Source organism: Condylura cristata, unplaced genomic scaffold, assembly GCF_000260355.1.
Source record: "Condylura cristata isolate star-nosed mole 26May11 unplaced genomic scaffold, ConCri1.0 scaffold00015, whole genome shotgun sequence".
NCBI classification, from domain to species: Eukaryota; Metazoa; Chordata; class Mammalia; order Eulipotyphla; family Talpidae; genus Condylura; species Condylura cristata.
This window is the reverse complement of record NW_004567116.1, coordinates 3,605,708-3,627,738: the sequence shown is the minus strand read 5'-3', so window position 1 is coordinate 3,627,738 and position 22,031 is coordinate 3,605,708. Positions and strand designations below refer to the sequence as shown.

The 22,031-nt window shown below is 55.8% G+C and overlaps 3 protein-coding genes across 7 annotated transcripts in view; all 3 read right to left on the bottom strand.

The window, feature by feature from the left end:
- Positions 1 to 236: 236 nt before the first annotated feature.
- TUT1 (terminal uridylyl transferase 1, U6 snRNA-specific) lies at positions 237 to 7,259 on the bottom strand. The gene is made up of 9 exons (XM_004683379.2): positions 7,134 to 7,259; positions 5,762 to 5,952; positions 4,727 to 5,042; positions 4,446 to 4,546; positions 2,796 to 3,265; positions 2,208 to 2,317; positions 1,963 to 2,073; positions 1,782 to 1,874; positions 237 to 1,407 (listed from the first exon to the last, which is right to left on the bottom strand). Exons 1-9 carry the CDS (start codon positions 7,213 to 7,215, stop codon positions 251 to 253), a joined length of 2,631 nt encoding a protein of 876 aa, XP_004683436.1. The 5' UTR covers positions 7,216 to 7,259; the 3' UTR covers positions 237 to 250.
- A 949-nt stretch (positions 7,260 to 8,208) lies between these two features.
- MTA2 (metastasis associated 1 family, member 2) lies at positions 8,209 to 16,532 on the bottom strand. The gene is made up of 18 exons (XM_004682720.2): positions 16,087 to 16,532; positions 15,290 to 15,357; positions 14,915 to 15,008; positions 13,338 to 13,455; positions 13,146 to 13,209; positions 12,884 to 13,001; positions 12,515 to 12,617; positions 12,247 to 12,346; positions 11,893 to 12,081; positions 11,727 to 11,801; positions 11,554 to 11,612; positions 11,280 to 11,377; positions 11,016 to 11,155; positions 10,520 to 10,748; positions 10,254 to 10,343; positions 9,471 to 9,589; positions 9,215 to 9,363; positions 8,209 to 9,038 (listed from the first exon to the last, which is right to left on the bottom strand). Exons 1-18 carry the CDS (start codon positions 16,112 to 16,114, stop codon positions 8,873 to 8,875), a joined length of 2,007 nt encoding a protein of 668 aa, XP_004682777.1. The 5' UTR covers positions 16,115 to 16,532; the 3' UTR covers positions 8,209 to 8,872.
- Positions 16,533 to 16,880: 348 nt separating this feature from the next.
- The window catches only part of EML3 (echinoderm microtubule associated protein like 3), a 9,212-nt gene continuing 4,061 nt past the window's right edge, over positions 16,881 to 22,031 (bottom strand). For 3 of the 5 annotated variants that reach the window (XM_004682719.2, XM_004682718.2, XM_012725614.1), the window contains 14 exons: positions 21,808 to 21,918; positions 21,501 to 21,596; positions 21,014 to 21,169; positions 20,729 to 20,870; positions 20,182 to 20,348; positions 19,970 to 20,095; positions 19,753 to 19,884; positions 19,277 to 19,344; positions 18,764 to 18,852; positions 18,597 to 18,694; positions 18,381 to 18,468; positions 17,816 to 17,914; positions 17,396 to 17,526; positions 16,881 to 17,323 (listed from right to left, as the gene is read on the bottom strand). In XM_004682719.2, coding sequence (XP_004682776.1) covers positions 17,120 to 17,323; positions 17,396 to 17,526; positions 17,816 to 17,914; positions 18,381 to 18,468; positions 18,597 to 18,694; positions 18,764 to 18,852; positions 19,277 to 19,344; positions 19,753 to 19,884; positions 19,970 to 20,095; positions 20,182 to 20,348; positions 20,729 to 20,870; positions 21,014 to 21,169; positions 21,501 to 21,596; positions 21,808 to 21,918 — 1,707 coding nt within the window. In that variant the 3' untranslated portion in view covers positions 16,881 to 17,119. The remainder of the gene's footprint in view (positions 17,324 to 17,395; positions 17,527 to 17,815; positions 17,915 to 18,380; positions 18,469 to 18,596; positions 18,695 to 18,763; positions 18,853 to 19,276; positions 19,345 to 19,752; positions 19,885 to 19,969; positions 20,096 to 20,181; positions 20,349 to 20,728; positions 20,871 to 21,013; positions 21,170 to 21,500; positions 21,597 to 21,807; positions 21,919 to 22,031) is intronic. The other 2 variants (XM_012725615.1, XM_012725616.1) reach the window with 2 other exon arrangements.

The window sequence follows — 22,031 nt, the reverse complement described above, 5'->3', positions numbered from 1 at the left end:
CCACTCAGCAGTCGATTTCAGTAAATCGGCCTGTTCTGCTCCCCACTTTGTTTCTGGTGAATCCTCTCACCGCACCTGCGCCTCTGGCCTGTACCCCAGTTTTGTACAGACTGATACTTAATTCTTAAGGTGACCAGAACAGGCACCTCTGAGAGGGCTGCATTAAAATCTGGGGAGGGGGGATGGCTGAGGGGAAGGATTATCACCCAGTGGAAACCAGAGGAGACTAGTGTTTATTAAGTTAGCAGCTTTATTGCCCTTCAGGGTCCCTAAGGAGATTTCGAAGTGCCTGAGGAAGGAAAATCTGCAAGAAGTGATAGAAATCAGGGAACAGGCCTTGGGAGTCCTGGAGGGGGGTCATGGTGAATGTGTGGTCAGCCTGGGAGGCCGAGGCCACAAAGGTCAGGAGTGGCTGGGCCTGTGGCCCCTGCTCAGCACTGCTCAGTCCTCTTAGCTCCTGGGTCACCCGAGCCTCAGTGGCCAGCCACTCTGCTTTGGTGCCAGGGCAGCCTCCACCTTCTTCCTTGGTTTGCTGCTGCAAGCGCCTCCGTGCGCGCCGCCGACCCTGCCATACCCGATGCCATAAGGCACAGCGCCAGCTCACTGAGGAAAGCAATCCCCCCCTCCCCGGCTCCCCCTGCGGCCCTTCTTGTACTGACTGGGGTCCCCTGGACCCCGGTTCTGCCAGGGTTGCACAGTCTGACCGCCCCTCTTCTCCAGCGACGAGGTGATTCCCAGGGGTCAGGGGAAGCTCCCCGGGCTGCCCAGGGCTCTGCATGGCCCAGTCCTGCACCATCTCTCCAACCTCTACCACCATTTCTTCCACTCCATCTTCGCTGCGATTCACCACGCAATCCTGTGGCTCCTCCTTCTGGCTCTTTTTCTGTCCATCCAATTTCAATCTTTTGCTTGTCCCTCCCTGGCCAGACTCCCCACTTCCACCTCCCTCTGACCGCAGTCTCTTGGTTCCCTGTTCTATCTGGCACCCCAATGCTTCCCGTAACACCTGGACCAGGACACCCGTGAGCTGGGTGAAAGGAGCAGAGGGTAAGGGGATGGGGGTTGCAGACAGCAGGAAGCTCGGGGAGCTGGGCTGCAGAAGGGGGAGCAATCCCCAGTCACGCCCCCGGGAGGAGCGCTGCTGGAACTGGAGGCTTCGGCAGTAACTGGCTGCCGCTCGGCAGCAGTTCTGTAGCCGCCCAGCCACCCGGCTGGTCACATTGGCTGCCACGTTGTGACTCAGGTCAAAAGGGTCCTGGAGATTCATGGGACCAAGACGGAGGCCCTCCCAGAGATCTGACGGCAGGGCCCCTGCCACCGGGAACGCCTGACCCTCCCGCAGGGACAGGAGCGAGCCCCGAAGGTCCCAGCAAGACACACAGGCGAAGAACTGGGCTAGCAGGGAACCTGGAAGATGAGGAAAGCAAGATGAGGAAAGCAGGAAAAAGGGGTTACTTCCAGGCCAGAAGGAACACAGGCCCTGCACGAACCATCCCCTGGGCGGGACTTTGTCCCTTCCCAGTTGCCTCAGAAAAGCGCACCTCTCCCCTGTGGCCATGTGTTTTCCAGATGCCGCTCCTCCCCTTGCTAGACTTGCTAGACTGTAACTTGGGCGAGCCCCCTCAGGGCACGGCGAAAGGCATGGCTTCCTCACAGTAAAACGGCAATAATGACATCCATGATCCCAGAACCACTCCCAGCATGCAGTCACCGTGGCAGGTGGAGCCACTCCAGCGATGAGCACCCATGGTGCGTGCTCTGCGCAGCCTTCCCATACTCACTCAGGGGCTCCTTATTGGTGCTGGGCTCCAGTCTCGAGGCATCTCTGGGGAAGCTGCAGTCCCAGCCATCCACCTCCACCTGTTCTCCCTCACCTGCAACAGCCAGCAGAAAAGGTCAGGGTCAACATGGGAGCAGGGAGAGGGGAGGAGGGGTGGAGAAAGTGCAGGTGGGCTGCGATACCTGCTTTCTGGGTGAGCTGGGACACAGTGGGCAACACAGGCGGGTCCCTGGTCTGAAGGAAATAGATCGCGAGCAAGGTCAGGGCGTAGTTACTGAGAAGGGGGCCGCTGCCTGGTGAGGGGTAATTCCAGTTAGGAGAGGCGCTTCCACCTCTGCTTGGCAATCTTCTCAACTCCCTCCACTCTCCAAGTCCCTGCTTTGCCCAGACACCCCCTCAACCCCACTCTGTCCTGGTTTTCCCTCACCTGACAGCCCTCGACCCTGGGCCCAGCAGCGAAGAGTATAGACGAGGGGCCTAACGCGTGCGTCCAGCTCACAGCAGAGACTCAGGAAGCGGGAGTTGTGCAGAGCCAGGCTGTGACAAAAGAAACAGGGGCCCGGGTTTCAGAAGCCAGACCCAGCTGGGAGAAACCCACAAGAGGGTTTCCCGAAATGTTTACAGACACACTGGTCCTGTGAGAGTGCACAAAAGAACATCAAACATGTTCTAAAGCTAGGCTCACAGAACATGTGATAAGACTGCTCTGGGCCTTGGATGTGCAGAGAAATGGAGGGGGAGATGGAGCGGGAGAGAGGAGAGAGAAAATGGGAGGCGGGGACAGAGAAGGTAAAAGCCTCTGTGCACTTAACTGCACATTTCCCAAACTTACTCAACCGCCGAACTCTTCTAAATCCCTGAAAAATAGTCCAAGAAACACACGGGAGATGAGGGGCAGAAAGTGGAAGTGGCTGGGCCCGGAGCCTCCCAAACCAGGCTCCCCCCTCACCCACCCCAGAAGGCTCGGCTGGCCTTCCCCAGCCACCCCCACCCCGTGCCCCCCACACAAAGGTACCGGTTACTGAGGGAGATGTCCCCGTGGAGCCCTGAAGGCCGATGGCAGAACTTGACTACAGGGCGCCGGGCAGAGGGCACAGTTTGGACCCGGTACACTCCAGGGACGCAGCCCCGCAGAATGGAGCCCACCAGTTCCAGCATGGTTTCCCCTTCTGTCCTCTCCCCCTTCAGCGCCTCTGCTGCTCCCAGGGCCTTGCCCAGCTCCTTCTCCCCCAGGTCTTCCTGCAGTGGTGAGGCTGGAGGCAGGGACTGGGGTGAGGCCAGGGTCTCAGAGGCCAAAGCAGAGTCTGGAGTCTGGGGTGCCAGGGAGGAGGAAGGGATCTCAAAGTCCAGGGCTTCTGAGTCTTGAGGAGACGCTGGAGGGTGCGAGTCTGGAGGGGAAGTTGGGGTGCAGCCCAGGGCTTGAGGATCCAGTGGGGAAGCAAGCGCTGAGTCCAAGGATGGAGACTTTGGAGTCTTTGGGTCTGGCTGCAGATGGACATGAGCTGAGTGAACTCCTCTCCTGTCTGCTACCCGGGGAGCACCCCACCTCCAAGACGTATCTACCATCTACTGCGTGTCACGTGCCAGGCCCTATTCTAAAGCCCTGATACATATTTTAACTCATGTAATCCTCACAGTACTTTTAAAATTAAAAAGAACCTTTTAATGTCATAAAAAAATTGTCTTCTATAAAAAACGTCATCACCATGAAAGATAAAGGCAGGCCAGGAACTGCTGGGGGAAGGGGGGCAGGCACAGGGGGGCAGCACAACCACCCACTGCTGGGGGGGGCTGACACAGCTGGAATGGCAAAGGCCTGTCCAACTGCACACTTGCACCTGCCCGACAGCTCTGCCCCGGGAGTGCGCCTGGTCTTAGGTAATCAAGTCTGGAATAGTCAGGGGCAGAGGGACAAGATGGAGACAACCTGCGCTCATATTACTCATAAAACTGAGAGTGTAGAGAAGAGAAAGAATGAGAAAAGGTTATTTTAAAATGACCATTTTTGTAGAAAAGAAGGTATCGGGAAGCTTGTACTATCTACTCAAATTTGCTATGAAACTAAAATTGCTCTCAAAAGTCCTTTAAAAATAACAATGGGGTGCAAGGAGTTAATCGCAGCACTGTGAAGTTCAATCCCTGGCCAGGAAAGTGATCCACATAGTGCAGCAGACCTCTCCTGTCTCCCCACTGCTCCCCCCAGCAGTGTATTTCAGTAGATCCATTGTTAATGCTCCCCACTCTGTCTCTGGTGAATCTTCTCACACACACACCTCTGGCCTGCACCCCAGCTCTTGTATGCAAAAACAAAAATAAATCTTTAAAACAATAATAATAACCCTTTGCTATTCCACAAGTATTAGCTGTTAGAAAATACAGGTAAGCCGAAACACAATCTCCAAATGACCTTTCACGCGCTCTCTAACAGATGTTTTCCAAAACAAGACATTGTCCATTACATCATTACCTACTTCAAATTGCCATCTCTCCTATTCAAGTTAATCTTCATCCTTTCCAACACCCATCTACATTCAACTTTCTCCCATTATGACAACCCATGGGTCCCATTGTCCCCACAGGACTGCCCTGAGGAGGAACTAAGGCAGGCAGGGAATGGCTGGCCTGGAGTCACATGAATCCAACCCCTCCACCACTGGCCACTCACCTGGGGCTCTTCCAAGTCACCCAGATCCAAGAAGAGGTCAAGATCACAGCCGTGAACGTCAAAGCTGTTTACAGACGAGCCAAAAGGATGGACCACACAGCCTGGGTGCCGAGTAGAGAATGAAAGTCAGGAGACATTGCAGAACATGAGGGTGGGAGAACAGAATGGGGTACAGACTCGGGCGAGCCATGAAGTGACCACATCTAGCTGAGAGAGGACCGGGGTGCAGGCACGAAGGAGCAGGCACAGGGAGGGCTCAGACGCAGTGGCCGGCGGCTCACCAGGGAAGAACTCTGTGAACACCTCCTGCATCAGGGCCACCACCAGACTCCGGAGCTGCCGCTCAGCTTCAGACAATTCCCTGAGCTCCACAAGCTTAACCATTTGCGCCCCCACATCTGGCGACTCCGCGAGAGTTTTGAGCAGCTGGTGACTGTCAGGAGCAGCACCTTTGGGGGATTTGGATGCTGGGCTCTGGAACTCTTTCTGCTCCCGTGGCCGGACTCGCAGGCGCTGCCCGCCGAGGCTGTGCTGGGGCTGAGACAGGACAGCTTCTCGGGCACCCACGTCCCCCATCTCCACGATGGCAAACACGCCCTGGAAGACAACAAGAGCGGCACTAAGAACCCAAACACAATCTGGCAGTAGACAAAAATGTCTGTTTTCTCAGCAAGACTAAGCTCTGTGTGAACAGGGGCTAGGTCTATCCAGTTCACTTCCCAGAATTCAGCTCTAAGCATGCATAGTACAAAGTTAGTTAATACTTGGCAAGTAGAATAAAAGGTCAGCTGAATAAATGATAAACAAGCTCCCCAATAACTAAACCTGGTGAGTTGCTAAAATCTACTGGAGGAGGAGAAGGAGGGGAGGACATGACAGGTGAGAGGCTCGCAGACTGGACCAGTCCAAGTACTGCGGTGTCCACCGAGAATGAGTCATAGTAGGAACCATCTGATCCAAGCTGCTGGTTTCTTTTTTCCAAAGATTTATTTTTACTTATGTATACAAGAGCTGGGGTATAGGCCAGTGATGCAGGGGATAAGAGGATTCACCAGAGACAGAGTGGTGAGGACAGGCAGAGCTACTGAAGCACACTGCTGAGGGGAGCAGCGGGGAGACAGGAGAGGTCTGCTGCAACATGTGTGTCAGCCTCCTGGTCCAGACTGAACTCTTGCCACACTGGCTGGCAGTGATAGCTTGATAGTGCTGAGATTTTAACCCATGTACCACCAACGAGGGTCCCAAGCTGCTAGTTTCTTACACACATCTACCTCTTTATATACGCCCCCCACACACCAAATCAGTCATCATGCTACCTTGTCCTTGTCCATGACAACACTGGCCACAGGACCAAATGCCTGGAAGTATTCAGAGAGCTGAGTAGAATCCACATTGCGAGGAAAGCCACTGACAAACACACTTCGAAGTCCCTGGGCCTTACGGGCAGCTCTTAGTTCTACCAAGTGCCGGTGCTTCCGGCCTCCCAAATGGGCATCTAGGCTGGGTCCTGCAAAGACAAACATGAAACAAAAATAACCAAATCAATCTTCAGTGTACCTGACCCCAGCACCCCTAAACCCCACTGACCCTTCCAAAGCCACAGAAAATGTGACCTGTGACTAAACTAAGCCCAGCCCCTTTCACCTTCCTCCCGTCCGTCACTATAGTGCATTGTGTCTAAGTGGTTCCGGGACTGGCAACCACAGCAGCTATTTCTTAAGCCACCTAATAAGTGTTAAGTAGAGCGACACCTGCAAATTGCAAAGAAATTAATAGGTGACTTCTCCAAGTCATATGCAGAACTAACTAAATCAGGACCCAGATCATTGCCCTTGAATCGGCTCTGAGTATGGGGTAAAGATTGCAAGTGCAAGCTAAAAGCTCAGCTCTGACAAGTTGTGTGTGACCTTGGGCAAGTTAGTTAACCTCTGTGCATCAGTGTCATATAAAATTAACTACATGTCACATAAAATAGCTACCACATGTTATTCATACACAGCACTTTGTTGAGAGTCTGGTGCATGATAAATGTGAAAAAAGGTAGCTATTGCCTTTTTTAAAATGATACTTTGAACTGGCTGATTGATTTTACCAATGTACATGTAGGACCAGGGAAGACTCTGGTTCTGGTTTGCCCTACTGGACAGACAGTGATAGGGCCATTCACAAAGAAAAAGACAGGCGGGGACCCCCTTTTAGGGGAGGTAATTTCAGACTTCAAAAGTGGAATTCGGAACTTCAAAGCAGCTCTGGACGGTCATGCAGGGACCTACCTTCCACACCCACCTTCCAGTCATGTATGTGCTGCTACTTTACCCGTCTCTGTCCCTGCTGCGCGGTCCCTACTCCTTCTCTGTGATCCTACGGCTGTCCAAACATTTCTGCGGCGCACACTGAAGTGGTCCCCATCACTACACGGTGAGTCCCTTCATCTCTGGGGTGCCTCCTCTCACCCCAGAGCCCAGTAGAATACCAGCACAGAAATGAGCACGCACAACGGTTAAGCAGATACCAGGAAGGAGGGTGTGAGGTGGTGGGCCTTTTTCCTGCTCCCTAATCCCTTCGGACTCGTAGAGTGAAAAAGGAGGTGAGTGACGCTGCCCACCGCCACGACCAGAACTAGGACCTAACTTTCTCGCTTGATCCAAAAGACAGCCCACAACCACCCCCTCGCTAGCCACCGCTTACGGTTGGCTGTAGTAACGTGACAAAGGCAGCAGCGAAAACCCCCACGCGGGAGCGATTCGACATCCGAATCCACCGCCGCCATCGCGACTCTCCGGTCCGACAACACGCGAGGAATCGTGCTGCCACCGGAACTCACTCCAAACCCTAACGCCTTCAGAACATCCTCCCGTTCAACAGGAAGTGACATCGCGTAGGCCAATCGCGCAGGCACACTCCCCCGGAAACCGAGCTCCTCCCGCTCGGGTTCCGGTTCCAGCCACTGCTAATTCTCTACCGACTTTAGGAAAAACCTCCGGTCTGCGAAGCTCATCTGCATGCGGGGAGCCGATTGGTGGGCTGTGTGCTGTTCAGGCACTGATTGGCTCAAAGAATCGTGAATATTTATAACAGCAACCACAAAGGCCGGCGTCTAGGCGCAGGTTGCTTGACAGCTGCGCTTTCCTAGCCGCGTGGTGGCTGCGCGCTGTGCTCCTTTCCAAGGGGCAGTGGGAGAACCGCGCCGCGGCGTCCACCCCATGTTTACCTGGCGAACGAAGGCGGAGGGTAGCAACCTCCACGAAGCCCACTCTGTACTTTGAACCCCCTCAAAACTTACTCTCCTTCTGCCCTTGGTCCCCTCCCAAAGTAGGTATACTGCGACCACCTCCCACCAGGCACTGGCCGCATTCCACGGAGCCACAAGCAGCCGGTGGCAGTCTGGGTGAGCTGGGCTTCCCTTCCACAGCAGAGCCGCGCGGAGTGTACTGGCTAGGCGGCAAAGTGGAAAGAGCACCTCCATCCCTCCGTATGAAGTCACCCCTAACCCAGAAAACCAGCTCATCCCAACCACCTTGGATGTCTCTGAGCCAAATGGCGCTTGGGCTCCAGCCACACAGGGAGCTAGGGAGCAGTCTGAGTCCTGCAAGAAAGCTCGAGCTTCCTGGAACAGTACACCTGTCCCCACTGCGAAACTCACAAAGCTGTTCCCAGCACAAGCCCCATCTCTACCTTCTTTATTGCCCTGTATTTTCCTAATTGAAGACACACGCACACCCCTCCCACACACACCCAGGGCAGAGAACAGCTGAGCCAGGAGGAGCTGAAGAAAACAGCTTTTTATTTGTTACTATAAGAACCAATTACAGAATCCGAGGTTAAAAAAACGGACAAAAGATCTTTATTTCTGAGAATTGGCGTACAAAAGGCAGAGGGGTGAGGGGAGGGAAGGAAAGAGCGAGCATGGGCTGGGGTTGATGCCAGCTATGGGCCTCAAACTCCAAATAGGAAAGTCCGGACACCGGACAGGAAGAGAAACCCCCAATTAGGAAAAAAAAAAAAAAAAAAAAGACATGGCATTTTCAATTATGCACGCCCCCTCCCCCAACCAGGTGCCACAACCTGATATGTTTACTCTTCCCCTCCCCATCCCCTTTGACAAAGGGAGGCAAAATTTTTAAAAAATTAAAAAACCCTCCCCCCAAAACTGTCCAAGAATATAACTGTGGGTCCTATCCCCCAAAACAGGCTAGGTTCCCACAATGGGCCAAATTCCTGCAGTAGGCCCTCCATCCCTAGGCTTGGAGAAGCAGAGGAAGGGGACAAGCCTCAGAAGTAGTAACACCAGAGGGCGCCAGCCCCTCCAAGGGCACAGGCGCTCCCTCTCCCCTCACTGCTCACTCCCTGATACTGGAGGGAAGGGAGGCAGCACGCCCTGGGCGCCCACCTCCAGCTTTCAGCCCACCTCCCTTCCCCACAGATGCTCAATCCTCCAGAACAATGGGTTCACTGGTGCTGGCAGGATGTGCGGGTGCAGGCAGCGGAACTGTGGGCCGCACAGCAATCAGCGGAGGCTTCACCTTTAGGGGCAAGTTGGGCCGGCGGGCAGCTCTGCGCATTTCCAGATGGGTCAGAGCCTTCCTCAGGGCCCTGGCCAGGAAGAGAAGAGAAGCAGGCTAAGAACCTACAGGTGAAGCCTTCCATTCCATTCCAGCACATTCTTTTCTGGCATCCTTACCCTGTCCCCACAGTCTTCCTGGAACTATTTCCCATACCCACCAACCTGGGTTGCCCACTTCCTAGCCTCTCCATAGTGAGCCCCCTACCTGGTATCTTTTGTGGCCACAAAGACCACAGGATTGGGAGCATCAGCCGGGTTTAGCTTCTGACGCTTGGCTGCTGGTTGAGAACTTGAGCGAATCCCTGAGGCCAGAGGCCTTCCATTGGCAGAGAAGGGGACCCCTGCCCCTGTCATCTGGAAAAGGATAGGACAGTGCAATGAGAGAGGGTCTCTCGGAAAGACTCCTATGAGAAATAATGTCCACCCAAGTCAGCGTGGTCCACTCTAGTCTGTCAACTCACAGTCTCATAGGCCCGTTTCACCATAATGCCCCCCAGTCCCCGGTTCTGGGTCAGCTGGTTCCTGTTGATCGGTGTCTTGGTACCCCGAGGTGTTTTTGGTTTCAGAGGTGCCTGGGCGACTGCCAGGAGTAAAAAAAAATTTTTTAGCAAGCTTTCATTATTTCTCCTCTCTGTGCAGTTTCCTTGGGCACCCCCAAAATAGTGATGGGGAAGGTAGGGCCTCCCTGGTGGTACAGGAATTAAGTCTCAGCACTATGAAGCTATCACCGCCAGCCACTGCCACACGAGTTTGATCCCCAACCAGGCAGCTGACCCACATGGCGCAGCAGACCTCTCCTGTCCCACCTGCTGCTCCCCTCAGCAGTGCATTTCAGTCAATCAACCTGCTCTGTACCTGACTCTGTCTCTGGTGAATCTTCTCAGCACCACTACCCCTCCCACCTCCACCCAGCACCTCTGGCCTATACCCCAGCTCTTGTATGCATAAGTAAATTAAAAAAATGTTTTAAAGTTTGAACTTTAAAAAAGAAAAAATAGTAATGGGGAAGGATCTGACAAGTAATTGTCGGTATTTCAAAGATCACACACAAGTGTGACCTTATCAACATGTGATCTGGTAGCTTATGAAAACACATTAACCTTCAAAAGCAGTTTGTCAGAATAAACTCCTTAGGACTCAATGGGAAAGGGAGACGCAAGGGAAGAGGAGGGTGTGACACCACCTGGCTGGTTCTCCATCCTCTAACCCACACTGTACTCAGGGTCTGGTTCCCTGTCACATACCCAGATCTTTGACGATAGTCGCCAGGGGCAGCCGCACCAGAGGGTGAATCTTCAGTGGAGTCTTGGCAGCCTTAGGAAGTCGGATAGAGCCTGGAGAGGAGAGATCAAAGATTTTGAGGAGCCTTCACTATTCAGGCCTCTTCCAGAGCCTGGAGCCAGGTCTATGCTCCTAACAAGTCTGCAGTCTGTTCTCCCTGCACTCACTAAACACCCAGTGAAACACTGGTCTCTGGCAAAGCAGCCCCGAGCCCGCCACCTGCCCTTACACTCTGCCTTAATGGCGTTGGCGTTGATAGGGGCGTAGGGGCGTCGGGCAGCCCTCCTTGGCTGTAACAGGTCCCTGCACATGCGTCTGGCTAGACGGGTCAGCTTTGTGGTCTGCAGCAGGAATGTTTGCCTGTTCTTCGCCAGCAGCTTGGCCCGATTGGCGCTGGTCGTGTAGGGGGAGAGACTTTGGGCTTCGGGTCTAGACAAATGACCCCTTGAATGCGGCTCCTGGAAGACAAAGGAAAAAGAGGACACAGATGGGCGCTGAGCCATCCTTTCTTCCAGTCTCTGCAGAGCATTTATTCCTACCTGATCTTTCCTGCTAGCACAATCTCTCTGGCTCCACAGCTACTATCAAGCCCCTCCCCCCTCCCCCACACATGCCCCACCCACACATCTCAAACCATGTAAGGAGTTGGGTATCCTGGTGTTTGCCTAAAGCTCACATTCAATATGCTAACTGCTCTCTTCTGTCTGTCCCACATCAGTCCTTACTGTGGTGCCCCGAGCAGCCCCCTCAAGTTGAGTTGGGGTCTTCAGTCCCCCGTACTTCTTCCAGTAGATCCAACAAGAAGCACAGAGACGGCACTGCATGTTGGGTGGGCCCCAGGCATACCACTGGGCAGACTGTGTGGCTATAGAAGCACAGAGAAAAGGGAAGTCAGGGGAGCCTCTCAGGTTTTCGGGCTGGAGCAGATCTCCCACCCACCCCGAGTTGGAGCAGATGTCCCTGTTGCCTCCCCAACCCCCAGAACTTACTGTGGCAACTCTCACAAGTCAGGCCCTTCTGGAATCCAGCCCCATTCATGCCGGGTTTTGAGCCCACAGAGATGATCTGGTTAGGATTTGGCTTAGTGCTAACAAGGGTAAGCAAGGGGGGAGAAACCAGGAACTAGTCAAGGAAAAGCATCCATTTCTACCATGTCTCCATAATAGCTTGACCCTACCAGTTATTCACCCCCAGTTACTAGGGCAAGCACAGGCTGGGGAAGAAGAGGAAAACCTGCCGGTTTCGCCTGCCCAGCACACTTACTAGGTCGGGATATAGACTTGTTTCAGTTTGCTGTCTGCTTCAGCAGCTTTCAATCTTTTCTGTAGAAGGAAAAAAGAAAGAAGGATCAGAGGCTCTTAGCATGGAAGGTGTCACGCTTCCCAGGCAGAGGTGAGCGGCAGGCCTCCAGCCCGCCTCCCCAGCCCATTCCATACCTGCTGAATATAGCGGTCTGTGGTTTTCCACATGTAATAGAATTGGACTATGCTGGCCAGTGACTTCCAGGGTAGCTGAGGAGGGAAGAGAAGGGCAAGATGACATCTGGCACCTACTCCTCACCCGTCAAGTCTTCCATCTCTCCTCCCAGCACCATTCACTTACAAAGTCCTGGCGAATATCATTGAAATCCTTCCCGTACTTTTCCAGGGCCTCCTCAAACAGCATGGCCTCGGAGGCGGACCATTCTTCCATCTCATCTCGACACAGCACAGGACCCCCCTGAGGCACCAGGGTCGACATGGCCTTCGCCAGATCATAGCCATTCCTTTGCAAAGTGTCCATGGCATGAAACTACAGGGAAGTGGGAGACAATGCTGATGACCCAAAACCCTTGATACCACACCTCTGCTAATCTTAAATACTCCCATTCTCTGGCAGATCCCTTCCTCTCCTGTCCCCAGACTCTGCAGGTCCCTCTGCAGGTCGAACCTGCCCAAGTATCCAACTTCTGCTCACCAGGGTTATATCTCGGGAGGCGGCGGCCGCACTCATGTGCAGGCTTGGCTGCCGAATGGAGCTGCTGCAATCCAGGGCTCTGGCAAAGGTCCCCACAGCTCTAAGAGAGAGATTGAGAAGTCAAGAGGGCTAGTGGGCTAGGACCAAAGTCAGATGAGAAAAAAGGAACAATCCATGCCAAAAAAAGATAAAGTTCGTCTCTAACTGTGAGACACAGAACCACGTCCACATCTCCCCCAGCCCATCTTCCCCATCCACCCACCCTCACCGGGCCACCACGAGAAACTGATCAATCTGCCGGTCAGTGAGAGGGTTGTCTGGGTCCCAGACCTTCATCTCCATCTTCTGTTGGTTCCGATTATCAGATTCCCCTGAGGAACAGGGCAATGGCCATATCAGGCAGTGAGTAAGGAGAATCTGGGTGTCTTTCCACCCACATAAGCACTTTCCTCATCCACAAGCTGCTGCTGTATTCTACCAGCTGCCTCCACTCTCAGAGGCCTCTTCCCAACTGCGTCCACCTGTACCTCTAAGGCTGTTAGGGTCACGGCATGAAGCTGTGCAGACTGCAGGCTGCACGACCCCAGCGGTGCTCACCACCACGAGCAGGATGCCGGCTCACCCAGCAGTCACTCACCCTCTGCCAGGCGCTCTGGGATCTCCGCTTGGTATTTGCAGCCAACTCTGATCTCCCCCTGATCAGCTAGAAGTGTCTTCTGCACAGGGTCAAATACCAGTGAGTAAAAAAAGCAGTCCTGGAGACAGGAAGAGAGCAGGTAAGCAAGGCAGAGTTGTCACGTGCAAGGGGGTGTACCTGGGCACAGCCCCACTTCCCTCTTACTGTTTGCGGCTATACCCACTCCTCCCACCCCTCCCTTCCCCCAAGGCCTCTTTCTCACCTCCTTTTCCAGGTACTGGCTCAAGATATCTGTCTCATTTAAGAGGGTTACGCTGCATTTCCCCCTACAAGAGAGGTCAGAAAGTTCTAATGAACTCCTCACTCCCTCTTCACAGTATATCCAACACACAGCCCACCTTCTACAGCCTCTCAGTCAGGGCACAGGGGCCTCCGTGGCCCGATCGGTCCTTACCGTATGTGGGTGGCAGGTAATGATTCAAACTGCCGAGAAAGAAAAAGCTCCCGGTGCTTCAGCTGATGTCGCTGCTGCTCTGACACCCCTGGCTGCTTTGATTCCTCCTCAAACTCCCCTGGGAGATGAAGGAAGAAGAAACTAAGTAAAAAACGAATCCAGAAAGAAGCCACTGGGGAAAACATTTTCTATCTCAGCTGTTTTTCTCACATTCCCCAGACATCTGTCTTCTCTTTTAGCCCTACCCCCATCATAGAAACTCCCAAGTCTCTATCACTAATACTCTTAGCATAGAGCTGCTGGAAGTACAAAGAATACCATAGAAATATATCCCACACCCAGGTGCAATGCTCAAACACCACTCACAAAGCATACATACTGCCCAAACCAGGGCCAGCCAGAATATCACCTGTCTCTTGCTAAACCAGCCCCGGGTCCAGAAACCCAGGAAGATGAAAAAATATTTCACAGGCTTTGTTTACCAGTTACTCTCGTCAGGTTTCAGGAGACTTAAACATCACAGGCAACCCTAACTATCCCTTGCTTTCTACTTGGCTAATCATCTTTTGTTTGTGGGGCTTTTAAGGACAGTTACTTCTCAAGCCAGTGCCAACACCTTGTTCTCTAAGGAGCTACAACTTGTCCAGAAACCTTGGTGGAAAGGGTTAACCTGGCAGGACGCCAACCCAAGAGGGCGGAGGCAGAGGAGCCACAGGCCCAGGCTCATTGGTGCATTGTTCCCAACCTGGGGGGGAGGGGGTGCAGCAAACTCCGCCCTTCGCCTATGTGCTCCGGAAACCCTGTGCTAAGGCAAAGGGGACCACACCCCCCACACCCCTTCTGATTGGACAAGGCCAAGGTCAGCCCCTGCCAGATGGGGATGGAAACCCCAGTGGGCCAGGGAACTTGGTAGGCCCAGCTCCTCCTTAACCCCTTCATGCCTAAAGCGGTATGAAATAAGGAAAATAACTTGGGAAAGACAAGAAAGGGAAAGAAAACAACACAGGAAATGGAAAAAGAAACTAAGACAGCTAAGAGAGGTGTTTTTAAAAAATGATGAAACAAAGAGAAGTCAAAGCAAAAAGGAAACAGGAAGAAGTAAGATGAAGTCAAGGGAAAAGATCTGTGAGAAAGGAAAAGGTGCAAGAAACTTTTCTAGCTCCCTGTCTTCTCCCTTCAGTGTACTCTCACCACCTCATGATCACAAAATAAGCCTGCTTCCCTGTTACGCAGGCTTCTAAGCAGTCTCTTCCGCTTCACCTCGACTTTCGCAGTCACCACTCATTGTCCCAATGTATCCAAAATCGTCCTCCAAGAGTCCTGCTTCTCTAACGCTCTTCTTCATCCTCTAAATGCTCCCATCTCCTACACACACAGAAGCCACACTCTGGCTCTCCTTATCATCATCTCTCTGCTCCCAACCCCAACATGTAAAAACATGCCTCCCTCCACAGACCATGCATTTCCCACCCCCGAGCGCACACCCCTGCCCTGGGCATGCCAGCAGGGGAAACAGGAACATGCCCAGGCCTCAGATCAGGGGGAGGGGAAAATGAAGGGGTTACAAAAACACTCACTGGCATTACTATCAGCCAGGCTGTTGAGGCTACTGGAAATGTCCCTTCGCCGGAAAAGACAGACAACCTTTGCCTCCACATTTCCATTTGCAGTCTGAGGAAAAAAGAGGTAGTGAAAACTGGTCATTTTAAAATGGAAATGAATGCAAGCCCTAACAACAAAGAATAAGTTTCTAAGAAACCTAAGTAGATTGTAAAGTTTCCACTGAGCTTTCAATAGCCTTTCCTGCATTCACTGAATGAATGAATGAATGAATGAATATGAATGGGTACTTAGGGTAGTGTCCTCTCTCTTTTCCCCTCCCAAGTGAAGTTAGAGAACTCAGTAAAAAAAAAAAAAAAACCACTGGGGCGGAGGGGCTCTGCTCCACTCACCTTGTTGAGCTCCTCAATCCGTCTAACCAGGTAAGGATTGCTGGAGGAGTTCTCAAAATAGACGTAGTCTGTAGGAGGGGGTGGGGGACAACCGGGAAGATCAGAGGTGGAGATGGGAGAACCAGAGCACGGGATAAGAGAGAAATTAGGCCTGAACCGACTAAAGGAGTTAGAGAGCCAGGTGGTGAGGACGCTGGAATGTGTAAGTAGAGAGACTAACACACAATAAAGGAGAATTCCCCACCCTGGACCCCCTAATAGTATGATCAGATTCTTCACTCAAAAGTGAGCCTTAAGGAAGAGACAAGATGCAGGGGCTTCCCGTGCAGTCTCACAAGTCTGCGATCGAGTTGTACCCCAGTCTAGGAGCAATTTTCACTCTCCCGCAGGGCCCCCCACTTTTGCAAACCGAGACGCACCAGAACGCCAGGGGACAGGAAACCTCTCCCGCGACTCCCCCGCAGGTGGCAAAGCGCTCGCCCCGGTCCAGGTCCTTGGCGCCCCGCGCCCGCCCTGCCGCTCCTTCCGAACCTGCTCCCCAGCCCCACTCCCTGCCTGGAGGCCCCGGACGCAGCCCTGAGTGCCGCCGGGGCTCCCCGCCGCCTCCCCGAGAGTCTCGGCTCCCGGCGGCGTCGCTGTCCCCGCACCCGCGGTCCCCAGGCTCCCGGTTCCGGTTCCGGTCCGCGCTCGGGACCACGCCGCCCCGGACGCGGCTCCCCGCACGGCCGGTGCCGAGCCTCTCCGTCCCGGCCCCCACTCCCCCGCCCCGGGCCCGCCGCCCTGGGCCCCGTACTCACCCCCCACCCGGTACATGTTGGCCGCCATGGCCGTTCCCGCCGCCGCCTCCGGCCGCACAAAGGGGTCCGGGAGGCTCGCGGGGCAGGGCTCGGTTGGAGGCGAAGCCCCAAGCGCGGGACTGGCGCTTCGCGAAAGTCTCGGTCGGGCCCGCGCAGCCGGCACCTCCGCCGCCTCAGCCGTCGCGGCTCATCCCGGCCCGCGCGGTCGCCGCCGCCGCTACCGCCCCGCACTCAGGACGCCGAGGCCGGCGCCGGTCCGCTCGGCTTCTTCCGGAACGCGCTCGGCTCCCGCCGGCTGGGAGCCAAGCTCCCGCTCCTCCCGCGGCCGCCGAGTCCCACCAGACGTTGGGGTTCTGCCGGCCGCCGGGAAGGCTTGCCCTGCCCGCCTTGGGGTTCGCCTCCTTCCGGAACACCTTCGGCCGATCCGGAGAACAAGGCCCGGCGCTCGGCTCTGGGAGACCCCACACATCGGCTACTTCCGGAAGAAGTTCGGCAACCTCCGGCCAACCGCGACCCGGCTCTCGGTTATTTCCGTTGCAGCTCGGCCCCTCCTCCGAGGGCGGGAGACGAGCTGAGTTTAACTCTTTCCTCGCCCGGGTTCCGCAGCTCAGCGGCGGCCCGGAAAGACTCGCGCGCCTTTGCGCTCCGCGGGGTTATTTGCGAGCAGCTTTGCGTATAATTTGCATGGATGGGCTAAGCGCCCTTACCCTTTCCGCACTCCACTTTTCCTTGATCCCCACCCCCCACAGGGCTCGGGAGGCGTCCGGCCAACCCCCCACAAAAGGACTGATAGACGACTCTGGTTTTGGTTTATTGCCCCTCAACTGGCAGCGGGAGTCGAAGCTCAGGCTGGTGCTGCCCAGCTCAGCCAGCAGGTCTATACAGTGTGTGCAGGAGTGACGGTCGACCCCTTCGGGGGAATGCGCGTTCAGGAATGTCTCAAAGTCCAGGAAAGGGTTGGCCCCCCGTCCTAGGGGATTTCGGGGCGCACCGCAGACACCCAGGAGGGCCAGCATGTCCCATCGGCTCTAGGTCAGACGTCGAGAGAGGAAGCAGGGGAAAGGGAGGGGGTTCGAGAGGGCGTGGTAGGCACCGGCCCCGCGCCCCCGGCGCTCAGCACTCGCCACTGGAAGATGCTGGCGTCCTTGCCGCCCAGCGAGATGAGGTGCGAATCGTCGTGCGTGAACCGGACACTCGTCACGTGGCTGCCGTGGCCACCATACACGAGGCTCGGCGCCTAGGCGAGAGAAAAGTCGAGTCCTGGCGGTCTCAGAGCCCGCGGGCCGGCCCCCGGGCCCCGAGGCCTCACCTTGGCACGTGCGCACGGGTACTGGAAGAGGTGCACTTTGCAGAAGTCGTCCGCCACGGCGACCACGCGCTCGTTGTGGGAGCGGCATAGGGAGTTGATGTCGGTGCCATCGGAGCCATCCGGCCACACGCCTAGCACAGTGGCCCGGCTCAGCCCAGCTTCCTCCCCGCGGCCGCGGGCCCAGCGCCAGTTTCTTGCCCTCAGGCCACCGCAGCCACCCACCCGCTGCGTTCCAGGCAACCCTTCTTGGTCCCGAGGCCAGCGGGGTGAGTCTCTCGGACTGGAGCTGCCAGCTGCTGGCCGCCCACCACTCAATGCACGCCCAGCATTCTTGGCCTCAGGCGGGCTCCCCCCACCCCCAGCCCTTCGTCCCCCTCCCCCCTCCTTTCCCCCTTCCCAGCGTTGTGCACCCCGACTGACCATAGACGTGGAAGCCCAGCACACAGGTGTACGTCGCCCACTCCCTATCTCGGCTGTCATAGCGATTCCTCAGCAGTTTGCAGCCTCCAGTCACATCCCCTGGGAGAAGAAGGGGCCACCTAGCTCACTTGCCCCTCAGTCAGGAAGATACCCCAAGGCCAAGCTGGGGAAACTGACCTGAGGTGGTAGCACTAGAAGTGATCAGAGCCCAGGTCAGAACCACCTAGCTGTCCACCTTCCCTCCTCCCTAGATCAATCAGTCCCTCCATGCCTGCCTGCCCTGAGAAACTTTGCCAAGCAAATCTTTCCTGAGTGCATTTTTCAACCTGTTCGTGGCCTTGTGAGAGTAAGACATGGTATAAAACTGGGTGGGGTTTTTCCCCCCAAATCACAGAATTTCTCCTCTGTAATTCCAGCTGCATTCAGCCACCACCTCCATCACCCTAGCCGACAGCCTGGAGTGGAGCTGCCCACCTATTTGCCTTCATCCCCTCCCAACCAGGAGTCCTACACACAAGTAAAATCCACCACATGCACCCTCTGCCCACACTCCCTCCCCACTCACAGTAAAGGATCTCATAGTCCCCAGAATTGGACATGATGAAGTTCCCATCCTTAGACCAGTCAAGGTGAGTGATGAAGCTAGAGTGACCCTAGGAGCAAGTGGGTCAAGAAACTAAAAATACACCCCTACTTCCCATCCCCACCACCTTAACACATCAGCCACCTCGGAGGCGTTTCCTTGCATGTCCAGCCCCTCCCTGCTCCCCAGCTTCCTCACCACGCAGCGGCCAAAGCGACTGGACTTGGCCCCATCATTAGAGACGCTATAGATGTAGATCATGTTGTCATGGGAACCAATGGCCAGGTACAACCCATCTGCAAAAACAGTCACTCAGAGGGGGCAGAGCCAGGGCGGTCTGGGTCCAGGCTTGGGAGGGCTCCCACCTGGGCTGTACCGGACCACCGAGAGCTGCTCGTTCCCATCGGTGGTGTCCGACACAATCTCTCTGGTCTCTGTATCCAAAACCAGCCACCTGGAAGGGGAGGCAGGGGAGAGGCAGCTGTGAGGAGGCGGGTCCTGGGCAGGGTGAGGGTGGCGAGTCAGGGAGTGGGAAAGCCTTGAAGATACCCAGAGAGGCTGCGATGCACACAGAGGTGCAGGGCGTTCTTAGGCTGGGAAATGGGAAGGGCCGAGGGCAGAGAAAAGCTGAGGACCACCAAGGTTGTCACCCAGCCTGTCACTTCCTAGAGTGGCCCTCCAGTTCCTCGGCTTCTCTAACCTGAGAAGCCTGGCAGGGAGGGGGGAGGGGGGAGTCACCACAGCCAAGCTGCTAGCTGAGCTGGAGGGGGCTGCACCGGGGAGCACAGAGCCGCAGCTGGGCTCCTCCCCCCTTCCCCTCTAGCAGCAACTCTCGTACCTCCTGCGTTCCCCTCCCAGGAGCGCTGGATCCCTCTCACCTCCCGGTGTTCAGTCCTACAGCCACAACTGCCCCACTGGGGTGGAAGTCGGCACAGAGACCAGTCTCCTGGGAGGGGGAAAGTGAATTCAAGAAAGTGCAAGGATCCAAGTCGTACACCTGGCATCTTCGTAAGGGCCAAGCCACCCTCTCCTCCCAGAGAGGAGAGGGGAGCAGAGGGCGACAGGACAGGCGTCACTGCAGCCTCAACAGGGCTGACACTGAAAATACTGAACAGCTAGAGCTGAAGCCGCCCGCTGGGTGGGAGACTCGCCATTAGTTACAGGATCAAGGGAGCTGCGGGGAGGGGACCTGGGAGAGCTAGGCAGTGCTCAGAAGGCCCCGGAAGCACCTTGCAGAAGGAACACCAGCCAGCACACACCAATACAAGTTGGGGAGCAGAGGGAAAGGAGGTGGTGGGAGGAGTGGTGGCCCGGAGTCTGGGGGGTGGCATGGGGATCCAGGATAGGGCTGTACCTTGAGGTCGGTGCTCCAGGCCAGCGCGTGGCCCTCCCCGTCCCACAGGCACAGCTGCCGGTCATGGCCGCAGGTGAGGAAGCAGTTTCGGAAGGGATGAGTACAGAGCCCCCAGAGCTCGTCCGTGTGGCCCTGCAGGAGTGCTGGCTGTCACCTTGCCCCTCCCCAACCGTGCTCCCCCCCCCTTCCTCCCAGCCCCTGCCGGCAGGGGACCAACCTGAATCACGGGGGAGAAGCCCTGAGCCAGATCTCCCCTCAGCAACGCATTTTTCGTGGTTCCCACCAGCAGTTCTGAGCCCAGCCCCTCAGCAATGGCCCTCACGGCCCCAAAGTGGTCCGGAATCTGCAGAATGTGGCAGAAAGTCGGCCCGTGAGCCATTCCTCTTCCCCTTCCCTCTTTGCCTCCCACCACCGGAGCCCAACCCTCACCTCAGCCTCCTGGAGGGCCACCAAGCCAGGCGCCTGCTGGGAGGGCCCCCACTGTACCAGCCGGCGGTCCCGCCCGCCACCGCTGAGCACGGTCCCGTCCCGCCGGAGACACAGCGCAAAGATGGAACCTTCGTGAGCATGGGCCTGCGCCACAATCCCATAGGTCTCTGTCGGCAAAGGCTTGGGTAGGTCATGCTCATGGAGGGAAGGCACGTGGGAAAAGGGAACAGCCTGGACCTATCTGCCGCTGCAAGATTGTAACTCCCAGCTGCATTGCGAATGCTGTCTCCGACCCTCAGCCTTTTATAGACTGGGCAAGGTGCAAAGAAGTGAGGTCACTTCCTAAAAGCCAGATGACTAGTGGCAAAACGGAGATTTGAACCCAGATGGCAGCCCCAGCCTTTCCCCTTTGTCATGCTGCCAGCCCCACCTACCCTGTTAGACCAGCCCCCTCAGAGAACAGCCAACTCTCGAGAGGAATGCTGGTCTCCGTTCCCACAGACCCTCCAGGGAACTAGACTTCGCAATGCACCCCCCAACCACATACCTTTGGCCCCACCCCTGCCTGGGGTCCTGGAATCTGAGGGGCTCCTCCCCCAGGTGAGAATGTTCCCCTCTGAGTCACCCGTGAGAATATCTCCATCAGGGAGGAACACAAAGCAAGGGATAAACTTGGGTTTCTTGTATTTCTAGGGGAGAGGCAAGCAGAGGGCAAAGGTCAAAGGGAAGGGCTAAGATGGGGGGTGTTGAGGAGCATCAGGAGCTTCAGCTCTCAGGCCAAGGCTTCCCTCACCATGCCCTACTTCCCACCCTGCACCTGCCCACGCCTCACCCCAAAGACACCCTGCTTCCGGGTAAGGGTCCCATTTCCAGGGACCCCTGATCCACCACTCCAATTCCAGAAGTGGACGTGGGATTTCCCGCTGGTGACAATGCAGCTGCTGTCACGAGGGCTGAAGCCAACTGCCAGAACCGAGTCATTGGTACTCTGAAGGGAAGAGACAAGATTCAGCCCGAGCCCTGAACTGGCACTTCAGTTCGGACATGGCCTCGGGTCTGCAGAAGGCCAGAAGCCCCAGGACAACTCTCCTTCAAGGCCCTGGTCCCCAGGAGCAGTCTCTCCTGACTGACCGTCTGAGAGGGTTTCACACATCCCCTTTTGGTCAGAACTTTCTTCCTTAGCCCCCAATACACAGCCTCGGAAAGACGTGGAGGCCTGTCGCAGCCAGACAATATAGGGGTGAGTCTGAGGTGCTCTGCCCTGCCCCACTCCCGCCTCCCCAGACTCAGTGCCCACCCAGGCCACCTGGATGCCACACCTTGATCTCAGCCAGCTTCGCGCCGCGCCCACAGTCCCACACGGACAGCATATGCTCATTGGAATCATCCACCACACAAAGATAGGCACCCTGGTCCTGAGAATGGGGACACATTGGAGGCTCTGATCGAGGCGGCCATTAGTCAAGGGGATACCATCACAGGCTGAGAGGGCAAGAGAAGTGGACACACGTCCCCTTTCTCAGGAGAACTGATTGAGCCGGGCTCCAGGAGACCCCAACTCCCCAGGCTTCCCAGTGAAGTGCAAAAAGGAGCCCAGAGACACAGAAGTCTTGGGGGTCTGCTCACCGCAATGGAAAAGGCCAGGGCCCCCACGCCCCGCTCGAAGGCCCCCAACCCAATCTCCTGCAGCTTCAGCAATGTCTCAGAGTCCCAGACGTGAACCACAGGCTGCAGGGGCTGGTAGAAGGAAGGGGTCAGGGCAGTGAAGGAAGGGGTCAGGGCAGTGAAGGAAGGGGCCAGGGCAGTGAAGGAAGGGGCCAGGGCAGTGAAGGAAGGGGCCAGGGCAGTGA

Excerpts from the sequence above, each read along its gene's own strand:
- TUT1 (XM_004683379.2), bottom strand. The coding sequence starts at position 7,215 with ATGGCGGCGGTGGATTCGGATGTCGAATCGCTCCCGCGTGGGGGTTTT. Across the intron at positions 2,074-2,207 it reads CCAGGGTCGAGGGCTGTCAG|GCAGCGGCCCCCTTCTCAGT; the intron begins GTGAGGGAAAAC and ends ACCCCTCACCAG. Across the intron at positions 1,408-1,781 it reads CACCAATAAGGAGCCCCTGA|GTTCCCTGCTAGCCCAGTTC; the intron begins GTGAGTATGGGA and ends CTCATCTTCCAG.
- MTA2 (XM_004682720.2), bottom strand. The coding sequence starts at position 16,114 with ATGGCGGCCAACATGTACCGGGTGGGGG. Across the intron at positions 13,002-13,145 it reads GCCAGTACCTGGAAAAGGAG|GACTGCTTTTTTTACTCACT; the intron begins GTGAGAAAGAGG and ends TCCTGTCTCCAG. Across the intron at positions 12,347-12,514 it reads CAGTTTCTCGTGGTGGCCCG|AGCTGTGGGGACCTTTGCCA; the intron begins GTGAGGGTGGGT and ends TCTCTCTCTTAG.